The sequence below is a fragment of the Centroberyx gerrardi genome, chromosome 8, assembly GCF_048128805.1.
Source record: "Centroberyx gerrardi isolate f3 chromosome 8, fCenGer3.hap1.cur.20231027, whole genome shotgun sequence".
Classification (NCBI taxonomy): domain Eukaryota; kingdom Metazoa; phylum Chordata; class Actinopteri; order Beryciformes; family Berycidae; genus Centroberyx; species Centroberyx gerrardi.
In genome coordinates this window covers 16,641,500-16,664,019 of record NC_136004.1, presented here as the reverse complement: position 1 = coordinate 16,664,019, position 22,520 = coordinate 16,641,500, and the positions used below count along the sequence as shown (strand labels likewise).

General features: G+C 41.2%; 2 protein-coding genes across 3 annotated transcripts; one reads left to right on the top strand and one right to left on the bottom strand.

The window, feature by feature from the left end:
• Positions 1-1,047: 1,047 nt before the first annotated feature.
• LOC139911990 (uncharacterized) lies at positions 1,048-12,310 on the bottom strand. Of its 2 annotated transcripts, XM_078285251.1 has the most exons (13): positions 12,196-12,310; positions 11,073-11,184; positions 9,825-9,918; positions 8,957-9,011; positions 5,423-5,563; positions 5,153-5,313; positions 4,905-5,003; positions 3,856-4,001; positions 3,423-3,594; positions 3,011-3,123; positions 2,570-2,657; positions 2,369-2,428; positions 1,048-2,199 (listed from the first exon to the last, which is right to left on the bottom strand). In XM_078285251.1, the coding sequence occupies exons 1-12, from the start codon at positions 12,308-12,310 to the stop codon at positions 2,375-2,377; spliced, it is 1,350 nt and encodes a 449-aa protein (XP_078141377.1). In that variant the 3' UTR covers positions 1,048-2,199; positions 2,369-2,374. The 2 variants fall into 2 exon arrangements, with proteins under 2 accessions (XP_078141377.1, XP_071755732.2); XM_071899631.2 differs by having other exon boundaries at positions 1,048-2,428.
• A 5,472-nt stretch (positions 12,311-17,782) lies between these two features.
• On the top strand, positions 17,783-21,780 carry slc2a11b (solute carrier family 2 member 11b). The gene is made up of 12 exons (XM_071899630.2): positions 17,783-17,854; positions 18,081-18,179; positions 18,569-18,729; positions 18,823-18,947; positions 19,145-19,274; positions 19,460-19,608; positions 19,956-20,143; positions 20,377-20,487; positions 20,590-20,691; positions 20,959-21,034; positions 21,155-21,282; positions 21,378-21,780. The coding sequence occupies exons 1-12, from the start codon at positions 17,783-17,785 to the stop codon at positions 21,570-21,572; spliced, it is 1,536 nt and encodes a 511-aa protein (XP_071755731.1). The 3' UTR covers positions 21,573-21,780.
• Positions 21,781-22,520: the final 740 nt, after the last annotated feature.

Here is a 22,520-nt window from a genome sequence, read left to right as displayed (position 1 = left end):
AAATAGAGATTGTTACCAACTAGAAAAACTAGAAGCATCAGCAAACTAAGCTTAAAATTTGCAACAAGATAAAACTGCATAATTACTGGCAGCAGAACCCTGAATGCACCTTCACCTATTCACGGACATGCACGCACACACACACACACACACACGCACACACACACACACACACACACACACACATATACGCAGCTTTAATTCTAATTAATGACACTTTTAAGGATTACAACATACCTCTTCTTATTGGTGACCTATGTTGCCTTGCTAGTAGATTGCACAAATGAAATTCTAATTGTACTTTGATTACACACTAGTGCTTGCACAATAGATTAATGTATTTTCTAACTAATAGACGTTGCTCCTTAAGATGAATGCAATAGTTGCTGAAGGTTATTTTTGATAGCTGTCACCTCCATAGGGACGTTCTTTGTTACTAACTCAGGGAACTGAGGTTTGTGGCCTGGGGATACTGGGGTTGGTCCTTTTGCAAAAAGAAATTCATTTGTTGCCTTTATATTCTTACCAGTTATTGTAATTTCGCTGGTTCTCTCATTTTCATTCAGAAATGCTTGTAATGTGCTTAGAGGTATAGCAGAAGTTAGATTTCATCTTGGTATGTTGAAGATCCCAAAATACTTGAGCCCTGACGTATAAGTCAACACAACATTTTAAAAAGCATTGTTCTTCCTACAGAGAAGCCTGGAATGGTATTTTTATAACTAAAACTTTGAAATAAAAGTCTTCAACAATAACTATTCACTGCTTAAGGGTTTGGTGTACAGTGCACATTTTTCATTATTCATATTCGTCAATCTGTTGTTTGTGCATACATTCATGACTTTATTAACCAGGAAAAACAGAGTAATAAATACCTGAGTCATTAGAAAACATTTAATAATCTTAAAGGATGTGACAGAGCGTAGTTTGCAGGTTTATCATTCTTTGAGTCAGGATTACTAGGTTTCTAGACAGTTGGGAGAGGCTGCTCTAGAATTCATACAATCAAAAAAATAGTTTTTGGAAAAGTTACACAGAAAAGATAAATTCACAGACAGATTTCACCAACTTATCATTGAAATAGTACATGTAACAGAAAGAATCCAATAATCATGAGGATACCTGGAAGGCTTTCTTACACATGCTGTGCACACAATACAAACTCACAGCATTCACACCAATATTGCAAACAGCCCAAAGAGGTTTTTTTTTTTTTTTTTTTTACATTATTTGGGTAAAAAGTACTGCAAAAACACCTCTCAAGACCAATAAATATATCTACAAACACTGGAGTGAAGGCATTACATGGCATTGTATCTATGGTCATAAAACATGGAGTTAGATTTGTGTTGATACACTGATCCAAAGACAACATACTCTGCTGCCCAAAAGGGAAGAGCGCTCAATAACAGGAGTAAACACACCCAGGAGGTACAACACACACCACTGCATTGACAGACTCCACAGCTCACAGACTTAAACACAGTTCTCATCTACTGTTCTGCTGTGGTATCTGAACCATTCTTCTACACCTGTGCTGAACTTTCCCTCAACAATATAACACGACAGCGCTCTATCTGGAAATATGTCTGACAACTGAACATCTTAATTGTCAAAATGAGTCTTTGGAGGCAGGAGAAAGCTTATGACCATTACGGCATTGAGAACATCTGGTCTTACAGAATTTAAGAAAACATCTGGTAAAATACAATCCTCCCATTTTCCAACTGTAATGCCCCGCTATTATCGCAGCAATGGTTATCGTAGTATTGCTATTAATGTTGAAAGATCAGAATACAAACACACAGTACAGCACATTCTGCTATCTTGTAAAGATAACATGACAGCTTCAGGACAGTGCAATAGATAGGAAAACCACAACTAAGTACAATAATAGCAGGCTTTCAGAGGACATCATAAAAACATTTTGCTGGCAGTAGGCAGTTACAAGTTACTTTTGAAGTAAGAAAACGTAGTCTATATGTAAACAGTTCAGTGTTTCTAGCATAAACAACAATGTAGTACAAACACTGAAAAAAGTGAATTCACATTATGAAATTTGCTTTTGTCAAATGATTACAATCACAGCTTCCCCTATATTGAAAGATAAAGGCACTTTCAGTTGTTCATCACTAGATTGCTTATGAGATGATAATGTTGGCAATGAACTCCATTACATTTGAGCCCGTACCTGTCTGACTGAGAAAACAGAAGAACCTGATCATGTGGTGGATAAGCATCTGTTTAGAAAAGTCCTGTTGCTCACATTAAAAAATACAAAATGACATTCTGCAGCAGACAAGCCCTTCTCACAAACGGCTTGAATCTAATTAGCAATGCCAACTTATGTAAACTTTCATCAGCTTACCCAGATTTAGAAGTCATATTCAGCTGCACATTGCTGGAGATACCATTCATACAATTTACCCTGTTGAGATAAATGGATTATGTTAGATTTACAATTTTAATGTTTCAGATTAGGCAAATGAAAACAAATGTTCACGTACTTTACCTACTATCCAAACAAAACTTAGTATACGTGACTTAAAACCAAAAACAGCAATCTAACCTTCTTGGTTTTGACGACATCCTGGATATAATCGCTGTACTCTGCCAGACTCCTCTTCTCCTTCTTCGTCAGAGTCTTATTCCCTTGGCTGAGGATGGAGTACATCACAACTGCCATTCAGAATTTAAATAAACGTTCACTCTGTGTGTGTGTGTGTGTGTGTGTGTGTGTGTGTGTGTGTGGTGTGTGTAGGAGAGAGAGAGGGTGTATGTGTGTGTACAGTATGTTTCATCTATTCTTGTGAGGACATAAAACCCCATGAAACAGTAAAAACTCTACTGCATGTGCACATTTCTCTGGTTGCTATGAATACAATGAATAGGGTTAGGGTGAGGTTTAGCATCAGTGGTTAGTGTTAGGGGTTCGGTTATGGACCAAAGGTGTGTGTGTGTGTGTGTGTGTGTGTGTGTGTGTGTGTGTGTGTGTGTGTGTAATGCTTACCGTGCAAAATATTTGGCTAGAAACAGCAGGAGGTAGCAAAAAGCACCAAAAATTATCACAAACACCACTTGTCCATCTTCTGGGATCCAGTCCCACAGATACACCACTATTCCCTGTTGAGACAAGCATTGAATATGCAGTCAGAGAAGCAAATAAACCAAAAGAACAAGTAATGAGGAAGTACAAAATACTGTCAACTCTCATTATGGAATGAAGCAATATTTCATGCCATATGTTATTTTTTCCCTCTCAGCTGCCACTCACTGCAGAATTGTAATTATGTATATTGCTTGAAAGAATTTCAGGATGTAGTGCAAAGTAAGTGTAGGCAGCCAGCTGCAAACTGCTGACGGCGATGAAACAGGATTCCGTGTGAATAATGAGAGCGGGGACTCGGGGGTCACATGCGTACTGTGGAGACGGAGAAGGTCCTGGCCAGCCCCTCTCCCAGCAGCTCATCCAGCTCCGCTGAGGAGAAGGTGTTCACTACGAAGCTGAGGATGAAGAGGACGGGAAGGAAGACACCCAGAGCCCCACACAGGAAGGAGTGGAGACGCACGCTTTTGTTGTAGCTCACGTCGGCCCTGCATGGACACACAGGAGGGACGGTGGTGCTAATGTCGCTAGCAATGGGAAGGATTTACTGCAGTGGATGACATTTGATAATAGCTTCTTTATCTCCTGTGCATATACAGTACATGCATGGCTTACTTCCTGAAAGATATCAGTTGTATTGTAATGAACAGAACCCTCACTGTCATTTACCATTTAGCATTATCAGTTATTAGCTTTAATAAACAGTCTAACACAATAATACATGCTGTGCTGTAGGTTAAGAGGTCTACCTGTCCTGGGCTAGTCTGCTGCTGATGGTGGAGCAGATGAGGTCACAGTCTTTCTCCAGCTGATCCAGGGTCTTCTGAACCGCCTGGTTGATGGTCTTCTCAATGGTCTGACACACTCCATCAATCTGGTTCACACAGCGGCTCGGCTAAACAGGGCAAAGGTTCATATTATGCGCATAAATATTGGAATGACTATAGTTTATTTGATGAAATAATCCTGCAAACGTCTCGTGTATCTCTGAGACGGCAGGACTGGAAAGTTCCATGACAAATCCTGAGAGTGTTTTGACTGACAGGCGTGTGCACTTAGCAGGAAGTGAAGCTGCACTCGCTCAGCGAAAATAAATTGGTGGTGGGAGGGATACACAAATCTACCATGCGGAGCGCAGCCTTGCAGGCATTGATCACAGGATGGTGGGGCAATTACTCAGGGCCGGGGCTGCCATTGTCAAAGGTGGCTGATCAAAGGCCATGGTTTACAACCCCTGCTCCCCTCCGAGAGTCTATAACTCTCCCAGTCATCATATTACAAAATGATTCATCCTGTTCCCAGCGATCAGCAGCCGCCAGGTAACCTGGAGTGGAGAATTTACATTACAGGGTAATCGATGGCTGTTCAACATCAAGGATGGCAGAGAGCCTTAAATCCAGACCCAAGATGCACTTCCACCTGAGATCTATTACAAGGAAAGCTCTCCTGAAACTCTCCTGAGAAGTACCAGAACGACTTTAAAACCTAGAGAAGAAGAAAGCATGCATGATTTAAGAAAAGCATCTAATGGTTATAAGAAGTTAAAACTAAATGCATGTAGATTTTAACTTGAATGACTTTGTTATTTGCCACTCTATGTGGCAGACCAAATAAATGCAGCAGACTAAATAAAGGTGGAGGTCAGCATGGTTTGCCTGAGTATCAAGTGAGTAAAGCTCTCGTATGGTTTAGAAACTGCAGCGTGTGTTGCAGATGTGATCATCTGACTCTACTTGCCACTCCTAAATTCCTCAGTAACTGCCCACCACAAAGATGCACAGTAAGCAAACAGCTTTACCTTCTGCGGGTTGGGGATGTATATCGTCGGCATCTCAAAACCACATTTGTTGAGGCCTGGACGGCGACACAGTTCCTGGACTATCTGCATCATCACCCTCTGCCCAAAAGAACGCATTCGTTATTTCTTCAGGTCTAACTTCACCTCTGAAAACATGTCATTGAACATCCATCCAATCAATTAAATATTAGAAAAAGTCGGGCAATATTTGAGATTTTAGATCTGATTCACAGATCAAGTTAGCTCACCTGTCTGTCTGTTTCCTTCCCAGCCTCGTCTGCCTTGCTGAGGTAGAATAGCAGCTTGTCTCCACACTTCTCACTCAGCTTCTCCACAATGTTGAGCGTGCGTTTGCAGAGCGCCTGGCCCATGGGGTCGAAGAACACAAAGATCAGGTCCGCCTGCTCCCCTGCGCAGGAAAACAACACCCATTAGACAGAACATACCAGCACATACCTTTACAGTAGATATACCGGTGTGAGAATGATGACCAATAGAGCCGGGGTGTCAGTGCATACCAAACCAGGTGATGGCGCTGTTGACATTAAAGGGGTAGATCATGTCTCCGTCCACCAAACCTGGTGTGTCCACAAAAGTAACCAGGCTGAACTTCTTCTGCTTGGAGGTGGAGATCTCGGCAGACAGATAGTCCATAACACCTAGAATATACAAATGCTGAGTATATACAGAGATCCCTTCATGATAAGTTCACGGTTACAAAGGGGATAAATAAAAAAGTTGAGGCCCTGCAGAAAGCCGCTGCCTCCAATGGCTGTATTATTTGTTACTGGAAGCCGCAGTGCAGTCAATACTTGGAGAGCTGACATGAATGGCCAAAAATATGGTCAACTTTGTTTGTTTTTTTTGCAGGTTCAAATTTGTGCATTTGTTTGTAAAATGCAAACATGTATGGGATGGTGGGCATAATAGATATGTTCGTAAGCTGTGTATATGCCTGAATATTTGAAAAGAACATCGACTAACCCTTTACTAAATTCCAGCTGAACTACTGTGATGAATCCCCAGAGGCAAACCCCAGCGGTGGCCACGCCCTCGCCGGTACAACTTCGATTTGATACTTGAAGAGATTTGTTAGGTCTGAATTCTCTCTCCGTCCCCTCTGCGGAGAGGTCTGTTGTCATGGTTACACACAACAGCTCTTCAACTGGCAGCTTTAGCGTGGGGCGTGGGACATAAAGCTAGCCAGTGAAGAACGACTGTGAAGCAACGCACTGTGAGGTTACATTATTCCACAAACACCATGCATGAGTCTGACCCCCCCCCCACTTTGAGCACCAGAACAAGATGACTGTTGAGAAACACCCCACCAATCCCCCATCTCCACCCCCATCCTCCCTCTACACACACACACACACACACACACAGGCCTGGGATGACACTGGGGCTATTTCATAGCAAGAGGCAGGTGTTAACAGCCAGCACAAATCACACCCTTGTGCTGCAGCGACCACAGCCTCTGCTGCTGTGGCACATTAGCATTCCCTTATGGTTCTCTTATATCAGCATGGCCACACCACCAATACATCAGCCTCCCAACACACACCTTGGTTTAAAGGGTATTCCCAGAGTCTCCCAATAACAGGCCTTCCCTGCTACGCAAAGGTGACAAGATGACTGTTTTACTTATAATTTTAGTCTTATATTGTCCAGATAACTTTACTTTAGATCGCTATCAGACTACTATAGATCAGGAGTGCTCAAAAACATCCAGTTGCATCTCTATATGAGAACTAAACGTAACAATTATGCAAGTACATCTACAAACAGTGAATCAAACAGATTTGATACAGACACGTTCATCCGCATGTGACAGCTTCTTTAACTGAAGAAAGCCCTACAAGCCTCTTGAAAGGTGAAAAGGTAATGAGAGCGATACTCCCCGCCGGGTGCTAAGTTCCTCTGGCTACAGTAACTGAGAAGGCTGCGCAGGAGATCCTGTGCACGAGGGAAAGGGCAAAGGCTGCAATAATGCTGCATCAACCAAGACTAAAAAAGAACTTGTTGGATTGAACAGGTCAAATCAAATGCAATACAAATACATGCGAAGGAAACGCATACCACACAAGCTACATCCACAGCCAAACATCTATGCCATCTTGATACTAAAATGAATCATTTGACCTATAACAGTAACAGTCAATTTAAATACAGCATGAAGCCTAAACTCTTGACAACAGGTTGATAGAAGATCATGTAAAAACAGGGATACAAATCCTTTACGGCCATGAAACAATATAAATGTGTTTCAAAACATATCCCAAAAGACAAGACAAACTGCACAATCAGCAGCTACTCCCCCATAAGGATATATGGTGCTTTTCTGATGAGTCATCCTCAGCCGCTGTGACAGGTAAACAAACATCTACTGTATTTCCAAAGGCAGCGATGGTGTTAAAATCAAAAGCCTAGCTGTATTCCAGGACAGATCCGCGGCCTGTGGTGTGGCTCCTCAGTGGAGCCGTTGCTGCTGGAGCCTGGGCTGTGCCGTCTCTAATGGCTGTGACATTTCTCAGTAGCTCCTCCTGACTCCACTGCACTGCTGTCGATGGGGCGTGTGACTCACTCGCCATACCGTGAGCACTCCGCACCCAGTGAACCCTCGCTCCCTACTGACTGTCAACGGACAGACATACATCACCGCCCCCCCCCCCCCCGCCCCCCCCCCCGCCCTCCACGGAGATGCTTCACTCAGACAGGCACACCCAGACTTTCTACATGATCGTTATTCATTTCTACATTACCAGCAGCCCACCAGACCGCTGCTGCCGCATACAGCGCTGCTCAGACACTTCTACTGAGACAATCAGGACTTGTCTTAAAACACATTACGCCTCTTTCATCTATACGCTGCTAATTTTTTAGCAGATCTCAGACGCAAACGGCACTCTGACGAAAGGAGAACAGGAGTCTGGTCTGATTTGTAATGAAATGATAAACTCATGATGATAAACACTCTGAGGCTATGACTCAGTGTTGAGCATTAGTCATCAAGGTGAAGCACCTAAACTCTACCTCAAATCACAAAGACAAGCAGGACCTGTGGTGACCAACAACTGTATATATATCCTAAATAGCTCATGGTTACATTTCTTAAGTGCCACGCAGTATTAAACAGCCAGGATTTAAGTAAATGCTCTCTCCTGTTGCTATGGATGAAACAAGCCTGTATGAATATCTGCTTTTATCTACAGTTATCAGTCACATTTTCATCCAAGTTGAACTGAGAGTAAATCTGTACCTGCAACAGTTTCCCCAACAAGATATTCATGGGCCACACAGCAGAGCATTACCTCAAATCTCAAAGGTACACATACTGCAGCTCACAATTACATTAATCTCCTATTGACTATTCCTGTTGTGTTGTTGGGCTAATGTTGCAACGCCCTGCCATCGTTGCAACACAATATCTTAATTTTGATCATGATGCCAAGGGAGAAAAGAAACAATGAACAAGCACATGCATCACATGCATTTCTCCATTGCGTACTGTGGATTTTTAGGCATTATGGTCCAAGTTAATGAGGCTGTGTTGTGCACTCAAATTGTAGTGCTGAGCTCATCGTTGCACAAAAAGGCAAAATATATGATGCTAGTTAATATTCACTGCAACAGTACCAAGGGCAGTGAGTTGTAAAGCCACTAGAGCTAAGTGTCTCGACCCACAAGGAATACGTACAATATAACAACTGTCCTATAAAACTAAAGATTCAGCAACGGCTCTGTTGTGTGATGGTGCGCATCACATCTGCAATTGTGCAAAATCTGCATGCTGACACAAGATTTACACACGCTAAGAGATTAATTTAGGAACACAAATATGGATTTGAGTAACAGGTGGATGGACTAGAAACGTCTGGCCTCTTCACAAGAATAAATAAATAATGAATTATCGGTACTTCCATGGCGAAGGCTGAAAAAACAGTGAATCATTTCTCAATGGCATTCAGAAGACGAGTCAGGCGGTGCCACCGTTACGAGGTTCTGACCCCTGGAACCGCGGATAGGATTTCAAAACAAGGGAAAAGCCTTACCTTTGAACTCGAGGAGCGGTCGAAAGTGCGGGTAGAGATGCAGCGTCGCATTTCCCTACGGAAGAGGAGAGAAGACAGTGAGAGAAATAACAAGAAGAGACAGATGACATCTATGGTTTGCCTGAGTGCCCAGCCGGCTAGAACAGAGTCGTCTCTCCTCTTAGTACTTCAGACGTCGCACTCGGTCTTAATGCCAGCTGCTTTGCTGTGGCAGGACGCACTCGCTTTAAGCTCTTCCTGTACATAGCAGATAATCCTCCCAGTCCGGTCCTGCACTGTAAATATATTATTCATCTTCATCACCTTCACCACAGCAGGGTAGGGAGAGAGAAAGGCAGAGGGAAAGGAGGAGGGAAGACAGAGAGACAGTGTGCTCCCTAGTCTGCTTATATGCTGCAAAGATGCCTCTGTGTGTGTGTGTGTGTGTGTGTGTGCTGTGTGTGTGTGTGTGTGTGTATGTGTGTCTATGCAACCAAGCCCCTCATTGGCGCGGCATACAGAGTGAGATATCACCACTGACAGAAGGAGTGCCTTCCGTACACACTGGTATCGAATGTATCGCTTCACCAACCTTTCTGATTGGCTTCAGCTATAATTCCCATTATTGATTACCAAAAAAAAAAACAATCCGCAAAACTGAAAAGTGTCATCTGACTGGAATACAGTTGGTTAAGAGGCAACGCAGATAATATCTGGGAAAAAAGGGTTAAAAAGCATTGAAATGCAGCCTGCGACACAACGCCGCCTGTAAGAGCGTGTTATCATGGTTCTCTAAACAAGTATATTATTGTAAGGCTTTTCGTCAAATCTCACATGGAGAATACTAATCGCTCTGTGTCAGCTGTGATAGCCTACAGGCTTTTCTTACCGTCAGTGATTCTCTTTTACGACCACTTGTGATGAAGGTGAATCCCTGCGTTTCAATGGCAACACCTGTTTTCTGTATGTGCTCTTCAACGTACCTGGAAGACAGCAATGTCAAATGCCTCAAAAACTATCCTTGACTTACATATTATATTTGATACACCAGATCTGATGTAACTACAGCATGTAACTATCCCTCTATCAGTTTGTATTTTAGAGGAAGGGATTGAGGTGGGATGGGCACCTCCCATCACAGATGTTGTGTTGAATTAGGTCCACAAAACCTCCAGGAGGCAAGACAGTAGATTCTGGCATCTACAAAGCTCCTATCCGCATGTGAATAATGGTATTTGAGTGACTGACTTCAAATGTACAGATGGCCTGAGAATACAGACACTTTCGGCAATTGTATTATGCAAATGTTACAGATGTCATTCATGATAGTGAGGACTATTGCTTCCTCTTAGGGTGAATCTCTATTATATCTCCAACCCACAAGTCCTGCAATACAACGACAAATAGCCGTGTCACTGATCAAGCCACTTCAACGAGCACAGAGAGACTAGCTTAGATAACTTCTTCCACCTGTTACACTCACTCCCTAAACTCGCTCCACACATCAAGCGACAACCTCCAGGCATCAGTGTCACATGTGCCGTTCATGCTAACACAGAGCCGGGCGAGTCCCTCCCCACATGAGTCTGTTTCCTGTCAGCATGACGGACAGCTGTGCTCCTTATGGAGCCAGTTGAAAAGCACAAGCCTGAATTAGATGAAGGGTAGTATTTCAACCATAGTAGTGACTTATCCAAACTCTCAAACCCTCATTCACAAACACACTGTATCAATTTGTTGTTTGAAAAAAACAAAATCACCAAGGCTCCTGGCTAAAAGGGTTAGCTAGATAAGGCCAAAAAAAAGAAAGAAAGCTGGAAGTGAAGTCACTTTTTTCTCATGTTTTCAGGTTTTCATATTCCACTAGTCCTGTTTTCCATGACTTGATTTTGACAAGTAGCAACATGACAAGGTAGACCTGCCAGTCTTTCCATGGTTTGCAATCAACTTTGTAAATGCTATGAATCAGCATTTCCTAATTAACTTGTGTAGCAAAAGTGCTCCGTGGCATTGAAATTACAAAGCAGTTATTACATGTCATGTGTCAGCATGATATTCTCACTCCCTCACACACACGTGATGGTCTGGCAGCCTGTGAACAGTAGATCCTCATACTAATAACAATAAACTATATTACCAGTTAATGAAGGAGCTCTTTCCAGCAGAATGGTTACCCATTATCATCACAACGATCTTCTTTCTAGGAGGAAGGAGCCGCACTCCAAGGCTGCTGGCAATCTTCACCAGGCCTGAAACCACACACACACACACACACACACACACACACACATATTAAGCATGGCATGTAGCCTACCAATTAAAGGAGCATACTCACAATGTAATGCTGAACTGCAACATTAAATATTGTCAAGCCTCTCTGTCAGTTCAACAACCATGCCCAATCCCTTATTCTTTTCTGGGAATCTACTGCAATGCTTCAGGGTCAGTCAGTTCTCTGAGGCTACTATTGTATCTATACATAGGCCAGATACATTACCAGAAAGGCCTGTTTCTGTCTCATCTGAAATGCTTGATTGTTACATAAAACATAGTGAACCAACAGGCATCTGATCTAGCTGTTTGCTGCAATGTCTGCACACATGGTGATCCACTGCATTACTAACAGGGTTATTTGTGAAGACTCCACACTCTTCAGTTCAACAACTACTGGCTAGATGATAGGATAGAGTACAACCAAGAAGGTATTGGTTCTATAATTTAAAAAAAATGTCCTAATTTCTTTATAAAGGCAAAATAAAACTGTCAGTATTGAAACAGGTTATCACTAAGTAGCCTAGACAACTACAGCACATTAGCATGTCATGTTTTAGAGAATATCTATCGCTGTTTACGATTGCTTTCCCCGTGTTTACCACTCAGAATGAATGCACATAAATCTACATAAAGCGTGTCGATTTAAGACACAGACTGTTAATTCTATTCGTGTTTTAAACAGTGCGGCCGGTCGGATCACATGGGCGCTGCCCCGGGCTGGACGACCGGAGCTGCAGAGGAGGCAGATCAAGGTTCAATGTCATTATGCTTCACACTGACACACAGCAGCACCGTGTTTATTCGTTTCTTTTGGTGCAGGCTACCACTTCACGATTAAACGTGTAGCATTTCACTTTTGCGTTCGCGAAAACTTCACATTGTGCGGCTGGATAGTTTGTACCATTACATAACCTCACAACTATGCATGGTTGTTTTTGCTTTATGAGTATGTATAACGTCGATTCATAATCCGCATCATTATTTACCGTTTTCGCTGTCCACATACAAACTGTGGCATTCTTTCAGTATTCTCTCACTGGGTGTGGTGATCGCAGACTCCAGAGGGTTTGCCACCGACCGGGGCTTTCTGCCCGACATCATGAACAGAACAGCCGGCCGCCTCTCTGCGGTTTCCACTCCACCGGGGGAAGACTTACGGTGTTGCACACGGCTTCTGCCGTGAGGAGGAAGCGCCCCCCTGAGGTCAAAACCAACAGGACACCTGCTTAAAAAATGAAGAGCTGTGTCAAGCCACTCCTTAAACACTGTAGGCAATATTGTTTATTTTCACTTTGGTACATTGTGTTACTCAATAATGTTGCAGCTTATGGTCGTGAATTTTATTTTGAAAGTTCTTACCGGAAGTTCAATTTTTCCAACTTTATTAAACTTGAAAGAAAGTTGTTGGTTTCCAATTTCGTGAGTTATTGGGGAAATTTAAGGAGAAAACTAAATCCATTTCTAACCCCTTGAAACACGTGACTATACACACGTTTTTCACTTCACAAATCTTAACATCATTCTTTAAACAGCTTTTAGTGTAATATCAATAATTATGAGATATAATCACCTTAATCTTAGCAGCGTTTTCAGTCCAGAATTCTATGGGTTAATTAATTTGGGTTAGGCTATTGTTACAATAATCATTTTATCACTGCAAGGTCATATATTTTCAAAACAAATAATTTCTTGCCTGGACCAGAGGGATTTTGACTTTAGATTTTAGGAACTGTGGTTCAGTATATAAAATACTTCCATGATTTCCATTTTGAGGACAGCATGTCATGTTGAAATAATACCAAACTGTTGTGCCCTCAATTGCAAGTTTGTAACATCACATTGCAGGTTAAATCATTTTGGCCACCAATATGATAGATGTCAAATAAAGGGAGACCCAAGTTTAAGCCCGGCCCAACAGGGTTTTCTATCTTAAATCATGAGTAATAAGACATGTCTACTTTCCAATGAAATAGATCTGGGCCTCGGGCCAGACTTGGATATCTGCCCAAATCAGATTTCATGCTGCTCTGGATGGTTGAAAACTCATCTTCTTTCTTCTTAATTGCTCATTAACACTGTCAAAATGATGTCACATTGTTGTGCCCTCGACTGCATCAAGGGTTCAATTATTCAATCATTCTGGCCACCAATATGACAGATATCTGTTGAGGGAGACTCTGGCACTGCTAGAAGGCATTGGTTCAATATCAAATTAAGGCCCAATGGTGCTGAGAGCAAATTCACAGCAGCTTTTCAAGGGCTAAATGTGTTTGGTCGAGCCAAACTACAATTCTTTTGGGTCCAGCAGGTTTTCAGCTCCAGAACAGAATACAAATCTGCCCTTAAAAGCCTCTGTGAGTTTTTTTGGCCCTTGATTTTTGGCCATGCTAGAAACAATTTATTTTGAAAATATATGTGCTTGAAGTTAGGAATGAGTTGTTATTGGACTAAAATAATTTAACTCATAGATTTCTGGACTGAAAACACTGATATGATTATGGTGACCACCTATCTCACAGTTATTGATGTATGACATAATTTCACTGAATAATGCTGAAATATGGTTTTCTACATAGGTGAAGTGAAACGTGTGTGTGTTGACATGTTTCATGGGTTTAGAAACACATTTAGGTTTCCCCTTAAATTTTCCCTTAAGGCACGAACAAGAGGCTGCAATTGGAAACCAACTCCAGCTTCAGTACATTTGTGATTATAGAAGATGAAAAACAATTTACAACCAGTGATTTCAATTTTTGAGAAAATTTATACTGACTTTATATAATGGGCACTTTTGATCGTCCCTACATCCTAACATGAACATATTTTTTTTCTATTTTTGAGAGTAGGCTATTCAGCGTATTATAACACATTAAATTTCAATTGCAAACATTGACTTGATTGAGTTTTCAAATATAGACCATAAAGTCAAATACCAAATTCAATCTCATCTTTGACATCCTATTTTTGCTTTATGGAAAGTACTTTTGGAAAATCTTACCTTCGATAACTTTAGACATAAGCATATTTATTTGAAAATAGATTGTTAATGTATTATAACACCTTAAAAATTCAGCAGCTTGGTTCTTGTACTTGTCAACAATAAGAATACTTTTACTTGCTATTAATTATAGCAAGTTCATTGTAAATTATTCTTTCTCTTACAGTAATAGGCTATATATTCATCAATGTGTTTGAAAATGGAAAATGAATATCCTTCTAATAGCTAATTACCAATATGAAGCTAACTTTACTGAAAAGGTTTATGAGCTTTTCGGTCACTTGACTGTGAAACAATGGGCTCTTATGACTGTACACTGTAAACTGCTGGATCAAATTTAATATTTTGAAATTAAAGTAATAATATTTAAGATGTAGCCTAGCAGGCATTTAAATAAATTATCCAAATCTTATCAAATAAAGTGATCATAAACCATAATATTATTTTCCATTCTAAATGATTCAGCTTCCTGACGTATGGACAACAAAGGGTCAAGTAATAGTTTCTGGATTTGGGTCAGCAATCCCTCCGTTAAAGCCCCCGTGCCACAGGAATGTGTTGTTAGAGTTAATCAGTATCCCCCCTGGAGTTCAAATGGGATCATATGCTGCACCTTAAAATTCCTCATGTAAGTTCTTAGACTGAAGTGGAACATCCATTATAAATGCTTCATTTAATGATAAACTTCCAAAATGAGTTTGGCCAATGAGGGATCTCCGGAGTTAAAGAAAGAGGTAAGTTAAGGCAAATAATCTTTGTTTGGGTTAGTCTGCTGAATACGTTTCAATTTTAATTTTAATTTAATTCTTACATGCATGTTGTGTTAATGGGGATGACAGTAAAAGACAGTTTCCACACAAAATTGGTTTTCTGGTGGTGGTGGTTAAAACATTTTCAAGTATAAGGACATATCCTGCGACGTTTCATAATTTGTTCTAATTAATGCTTTCTTAAAACTTTGTCATTGTAACGTTGTTTCATTTTGAACGTTTTGACCAGTTCTGTTTTTCTGAAAATGTATCTGCACATTAAGTCACCATTTCGTTACTAACCACCTGAACTGCGGTATTCAATGCACTGAGGCCCTGTGAGTGTAGCCTATGTGTTATTTAAGCCCTTCGTGTTGTCTGTAAGGCAGACACCTGTCTTGCCTTCCGCTTGATCCGACCTCTCCTGTCACCTGAGATTACAAATAGGCTTTGAAGCATGTCCCAACATTAAACTTTAATTGTAACAGAGGCTGACATCAGAGGCGTAGCTAGGATTGTAGAGCATCAGGGACTGAGGGACACAACCCTTGCAGAGGGTGCAAAGACATCTTCATCCAGAGAAAAATGTCTTGTCACTAAATACATCAATCCAGTGCAATTTGGAGATCACATCACCCAAAGATTTTCTGATGAGATGCAGAAAAATGAAATGACTAGGCATGTTTCTGAAGGCCTACAGTGTCCCTACCATGTGTTTCAGTAGCTCCATGAAGGGTTAAACTCACTGTTGGCTTCTTTGAGTTTGACTGTCCAGATAACAGGACATGCAGCAGCGTCAGCGACTACAATGACAATATTTAAAATAGAACTAACATGCAGGATTAATGGAACATTAAGAACAGACCAGCTGGTTAACTGAAGGAACCACAGAAATAACGGAAATTTGGTAATATTAGCCTTGCTAGCTGACTTTTTGCAATATTGGCTACCGACTCAAATGTGTCCCATCCCAAATGTGTTTGAGCCCACCTGACACTACAGTGGTGTCAGAGACAGGTTGGAGCGGAGGGTCTTCAGACAGTCGCATCTGTGCTTTGGCTATTGACCAAGCAGTGTGACTCATTCTCCTGTTGGGAGGGAACAGAGTAACGACCCAGCTGCCAACTTCTCCGCCAAATAAATTATTACTCTAGATAGAAACTGAGGGGAAGGATGTCTGGAAAGAGGGGCTCCCCATTAACACCAAAGTGCCAGTCTGTGGCAGCATCACTTCTTGGGAGCTGCTGGGTTTTAGCACCTTGTCCGTGAACATCATGCTCCCCATGCAATCATGTTAAGGTCTGACTCACTTCAGGGCCCATCCCAAACATTTACGTGATGTTTGGTTGCTCTAGCTTTAAGTGTATAAAAAATGACGCCTCACTTCCTGTTTGCACATCTTCGCCATCAGTTTCGTGTTTCACAGTCAGACACTTTAGTTTCAAATGTCTGTGTAATTGCTGTAATGTAGGAAGTCAAAATATGCTGTGTACAATATTTCGTGGAGATCGGATAAACTTTGTGGGAGAAATAGGGAGAAAGAGGTGTTGCAGGAAATGAAAAAAAAAAAATGGACAACTATCAAGGCAGAAATGTATGAAACCAGAAATGGATTCAGGTTGAAAAAAACATTCTAGGCTATACAGTTCACGAGTTACTGGCCTGTAACATGTAAAGTGGAGGACAAAGTTGAAGATTCTAACATGAAGCAATAGGGATGATGCCTCCCTTCCTGTTTGTACATTGTCACCTACTTTGTGTCATGACCAAACAGTGTATCAAAATTCTGTGAAGTAGGCATGAACTAGGCAGCTCAAATATGCTGTGTGTAAAATTTGGAGGGGACTGAGTCAACTTTGTAGGAGAAATTTAGAAAACATCCTATTGCAAGGTTGGCCTGATGGAGGCGCTATGAAGAACTGTCACGTGGTCTGACAGAGAGAGAAATAAGGGATGAAGATCGGATTCAGGAGTTATTTGGCTAAAACGGAAAGTTTATTGTTACAGCGCCACCATCTGGCCAATAGGTGTAACATGCTTGGCTGAGGTGTGGGAGATTTGAAACCATCCACCAAATTTTGTTGATCTGGGATTTAAAGGACTTTCTGACTGTTTTAGGACTGTTTTAAGGCAGAAAAAGAAGGAGAAGAAGAATCCTACCAAAAACAATAGGGTTCCAGCTTAGACCCGTAATAACAACAACAACATTTTAACAACAACAACAACAACAATAATAATAACAACAACAATAATAATAATAATAATAATACATTTGTTGTGCAAGTTAAGCCTACTGTATGAAATTTAACATCGAGGCAGTTTATTACATCAGTAAACCCAACAGCATCCCCCGCCTACTGACTGTTTGAGAGACCAGCATCTGTTTTCTACTCCGCATTTATTTTCATTCTTAAAACCCAAACGATTTTTATAGAGAATCACCACAACTTTTGAACGGGTCGGACCGCGCCACAGATATGGGGCATATTGGACCAGCAGCTGTCTCTATAAACTGAATTATTTTCCTTTCTTACTTCTTCCAGGAAACAGCAAAAAGCTTTTGGTTGCGCTAATAAGAGCAGAAACCCCGTGAAGTCATGCAGCGGCTGATAAACGTGGAAAAATGTCATTTACACCCCCACGGTCACACTTACACAACAGATCAATTGTTGCCTATTATTGTGCATCGTCTCGTGCTATAAAGGTTTCCCGTTGAGATTGAGCATGTTGAGGAGAGCGAGCTTTTTACATGTAGGATATCCTCCATGCGAACGAGAATAAGGATTTTTGGATATTAACAATTTTAAACATAACATCCTGAACAAAATGCCAAATGAAAAAGGAAATGAATATCAGCCCTTGCTTAATAACATCAAAGAATCTAAGAGGAAATTTAAGGTATGTAGGAAGTTTAAAATGATAAAACAGTTTTAAGAGAAAACAAACATCATGTTAATAACCTCTTCATCTGCAGTCTAACGCGTGTGGGGATGACAACTTTCTATCCAAGTCTCACAAACTCAGCCAAGCTTACATGCTCATATAGCGATATTGCACGTTGACTGGCTATGAAAACGTTTGTTTTGAATGATGAATCTCTATTGTGTCTCTGTTTTGGTTGCAGTTTCCAAACAAATCACTGCTGCTGGCTGTCTGTGCCGCCTGTATAGGGGGGACCTTTCAGTATGGCTATAACATTTCCATCATCAATGCGCCCACCAAGGTAACAACCACACTGCTGGCTGTCAATCTGTGAATGGGATGAACGGTATGTGGGAGAATGCCAGACAATATAGCCCAGCATTTATGCTCCCTTGTAGAGGTACAAAATCATTTGAATGGTTTTGTGTGTGTGTGTGTGTGTGTGTGTCTGGACAACCTCTTTGTACTCATGTTACACACAGAATGCAATGCAATGCAGTCAATAGTTCCTGGAAATAAATGTTTTTTCATCTCATTCAACTCCACTGCACCTCTGTAATTAAACAATGATGTCTGATGGCCTTCAAAGATAAAAGTTTATTTCATACATTAGATCACAGATTCATTCATTTTTTAGTTCACTTGTTAAACATGTATTTTGTATTGATTTTCTCCCCTTTTTTCCTCTAGTCTGTGCAGAACTTCATCAACCAGACCTGGCTGGAGCGTTATGAAACGAACATCTCAGAGCAAGCGCTCACTCTGCTGTGGTCCACTATCGTATCCATATTCACCTTAGGAGGGTTTATTGGAGCATCTATTGGTGGAACATTGTCTATTAAGTTGGGGAGGTATGGACAAAAAGTGAAATTATTTATAAAATGGTCAGTCTTCTTTTCCATTTTGCTCCTTTGTAATAAAAATGTATATTCTCTCTGCTGCAGGAAAGGGACGTTGTTGGCCAATAATATATTTGCCATATTGGCTGCAGTGCTGATGGGCCTGAGCCAACCTACAGGATTATTTGAATTACTCATCATTGGACGTCTTCTCACTGGAATAAATGCAGGTAAATAATTCACAAATACACTTAAAGACCTCATTCCTATCTTAGGTTCCACAGAAACAGATATCCTTTTTATATTAGATAAGATGGTTATCTTGAAAAGAAGACATCCCACCCCTTTTTTCTCAGTGAAGGCTTGGACACTGCATGTAAAACAATTAAGATGCTTAATCTTGGGTTTAATAATGTTATTTTCGCAGGCATTGGCATCTGTGTTCAGCCTCTTTACTTGGGGGAAATAGCTCCAACGCCACTTCGAGGTGCCATGGCAATGGGAACCTCCATTTTCATCACTGGTGGGATCTTGACTGGACAAGTGATGGGTCTCAAGTGAATACTGAACATATTTATTCTCTAACACCACACAAAATTCCTAAACACTTAACCTTTCACCAAAATATGGGTTTCAAGGTTTAACATTGCTGCCGTTGGGATCATCCCCATGACTGCTAATTGAATTTCTATACTGTGATTTGAAAATGATGCTGAGCAGACATCTGTGTGTGGCTTTACAGAGAGCTGCTGGGTAAAGAAGAGCACTGGCCCATTCTGCTCTCCACCACCTGTATCCCAGCGATCCTGCAGCTCCTCGTCCTGCCCTGCTTCCCAGAGAGCCCGCGCTACCTGCTGATCGACAGGGGGGATGATGAAGGGTGTAAAAACGGTACGATGAGAGCAAAGCTGCCCTCCTGCCACCTTTTGTTTTGTTGTTTTGAAACGTATCGAAATCATTGTGGTGTGTAAACTTTGACTGACTTCATGTGGTGCACATGACCGCATGGTTGGAAAGGTTGATGATTCCTTTATTATCTTGAGACCACCAGAGGCAGAAACAGTTTCCCCCATGGATATAAATCCCAGCATGTGATCACAAGTCAAGTCATATCGCAGTAATGAGCAAGGAGCTTGGATTTCAGCAGAAAACCTCATGAGATTCCCTGGCAGCGTGTGTGCAGAACAGTAGCTCGGCCGTGTGAGAGTGAGCGTGTGTCTCGTGTTTCCCGTCTGCAGCGCTGAAGCGACTGCACGGCACGGACAACTGCGACAGCGAGAAGGAGGATATGGAGAGGGAGAGGATTATGGCGGCGGGAGTCCAGGCCAAGAAGCCCTGGGAGCTGTTCGCTGACCGCAGTCTGTCCTGGCAGCTCCTCACCATCGTCCTGCTCAACTCCGCACAGCAGCTCAACGGCATTAACGCTGTATGTCCATTATAAACCTGCTGTCTCACCATGTTGAATCTGTTCCACACTGGTAGTTCCATCAATGCCCCACTACACCTACTTTAAAGACTTTACATATGATGAAACAAGCACATTTAAGAAGTAAAGCATAAGCAAAAGTTGAGTTTTCTTGATTTGAACAGCAGCATTAGTCAATATTGCTGCAAGGTGTACACATTTTTATATGGTGTTCTTGTCTGTATTTGCCACAGATTTATTTCTATGCAGATTACGTGTTTAAACAATCCGGTATTCCCGATGATAAGATACCGTACGCGACTGTCGGCACCGGTGCCTGTGAATGCATCACAGCTTTAACCTGTGTAAGTATCAGTTATTCACCGTATTTTTAAGTGTAACTGCAGTGCTGCAGAAAGCCTGAACGTGTGTTTTTGGTCTGGTGACATGCTGCGTGTGTCTTACAGGGTTTGCTTATTGAAAGTCTGGGAAGGAAAGTGCTCATCACAGGAGGATATGTCCTGATGGGGATCTGCTGCATTTTATTCACTTTGACCCTCACCTTTCAGGTAACTAACAGGCATTGTAAAGAAGTAGATACATACAGCGTTGTGTCATGCATTTTCATATGTAAAACTTTGTTGTTTTTGTTATTATTTCCTTAAGTTTACTTGACATCACTTTTTGTGAATTGCACAGTACTCCTTTTCCTTTATCGTTTTTTCCCTTGGTATTAAATTGATGTTTTTCCTGCTGTGGCACCATATATAAAATTACTTAAATGAAAAGCTGGTTTGTGTTAACAGAGCTCTTTCATGTGATCTCTTCTCTCTCAGGCTGCCAGCCCACTTGTACCATACTTAAGTATGGCATGTGTTTTTGCTTTTATCCTGAGTTTTGGCTTAGGACCAGGTAACTGACTGAATTAGCCCTAATTCTACTCATCCTCCATTTAAAGCCTATCATCAGGAGCCACTCTGGCACTGTGGTTACATAACAGTGATTTCTTTTGTTGTTTCTTCTACTCTGAAGGTGGCGTGACTAACATCTTGAACACAGAATTATTTACACAAACCACGCGCCCTGCTGCGTACATGATCGCAGGGTCCGTGAACTGGTTCAGCTTCTTCCTCGTAGGCATGCTCTTCCCTTTTATTGTGGTAAGTGTGAAGTGATGAGTTATTAGGAAGCAAGACCTAAAAGCTTGGCCGTTTGAGAGAGTTGGTCTGACCAGTTATATGTTCTGTCTCCATAGACCGGGCTGCAGCAATACTGTTTCCTGGTGTTCTTGGTCATCTGCTGCTTGGTGGCAATCTACATCGTCCTGGTTGTTCCTGAAACCAAGAACAAAACTTTCCTGGAAATCCATAATGAGTTCCAGTCCAGAGACAAGAGGAAGGCCTCCGGCACCGATGGCCCGAGGACAACACTGTTGTCAACTCCCCTATGAAATGTAATGTCATGGAGTCTGTCATTAACAACAATGTAAAAACACATTCCACATCTCAAAATATTTGTGTCGCAAAGATGAAAATTTGTCATGGAGGATTTTCAGTGGTGTCATTTCCGTGCGTTTTTTATAGTCCAGTAAACACACCAGATACTGTTTCATTGTGCGCATACTCAACACAGTAGATCACAATTCTGCATAATAATCAGTCATAATTCCTATATTCATAATTATATATTTTGTACTCTATAGTTCATTTGCATGCATAACTTGAAACAATCTCAACAATATGATGTAATATTTTAATAAATGTTATATTTGATAACTTTTGGAATGTACAACTCTTGTAAAGGGCACTATCCAAGAATTTTCAATAAAGATCAATTTATCAAAAACATGTTAACAAATATCAAAAGGCTCAAAGTAGGTATTCTGCTTTCACAGAGTTTATGCCATTTAGGCCGCCTGACTTTCAATTTTAATTGGCAGCCTATTAGCCTTTCAGCAAGCATGTGATCTGGGGAACAAAGGGATTATTGAAGGCTGTCAGGAGGAAAAGGTTGGATAGCTGTTAAAAGAAAGAAAAATGGCTACAGAACAATTGATGCATAACTCTTAAGTAGATGTAATGTTTTTGGTGCAGATTCCCAAATCGTATAGTTGTTACTTGTGACCTGAAAACTGTTCTAGACTTAGTAAATGAGTCGTGAGGAAAATGGGATTAGATTTCTTTCTTTCTCTTTCTTTCAAATCCTATATTGCCACACCACAATTCAAAACCTAAATTCCTCTGAGTTATTAGCATCTGTGGGGTTAAACTATGTGCCAGATAGTAGGCTAGAGCAACCAAGAGCCTTATTTTGAAGGAAATGACTCTTTGATAAGTACAACACACACCAAGTGGAAGCCATAAAAAATGTTTCAGACATGCCAAATCCAAAGATGAAT

Bases quoted from the DNA above. Each gene is read 5' to 3' on its own strand.
- slc2a11b (XM_071899630.2), top strand. From the start codon at position 17,783: ATGCCAAATGAAAAAGGAAATGAATATCAGCCCTTGCTTAATAACATC. The intron at 18,948-19,144 runs GTAAATAATTCA...TTATTTTCGCAG, and splicing joins TCTCACTGGAATAAATGCAG to GCATTGGCATCTGTGTTCAG. The intron at 20,488-20,589 runs GTAAGTATCAGT...TGTGTCTTACAG, and splicing joins GCATCACAGCTTTAACCTGT to GGTTTGCTTATTGAAAGTCT.
- LOC139911990 (XM_071899631.2), bottom strand. From the start codon at position 12,310: ATGATGTCGGGCAGAAAGCCCCGGTCGGTGGCAAACCCTCTGGAGTCT. The intron at 5,314-5,422 runs GTATGCACTGAC...TTTCCTGCGCAG, and splicing joins CAGCGCCATCACCTGGTTTG to GGGAGCAGGCGGACCTGATC. The intron at 4,002-4,904 runs GTAAAGCTGTTT...TGCCCTGTTTAG, and splicing joins ACATCCCCAACCCGCAGAAG to CCGAGCCGCTGTGTGAACCA.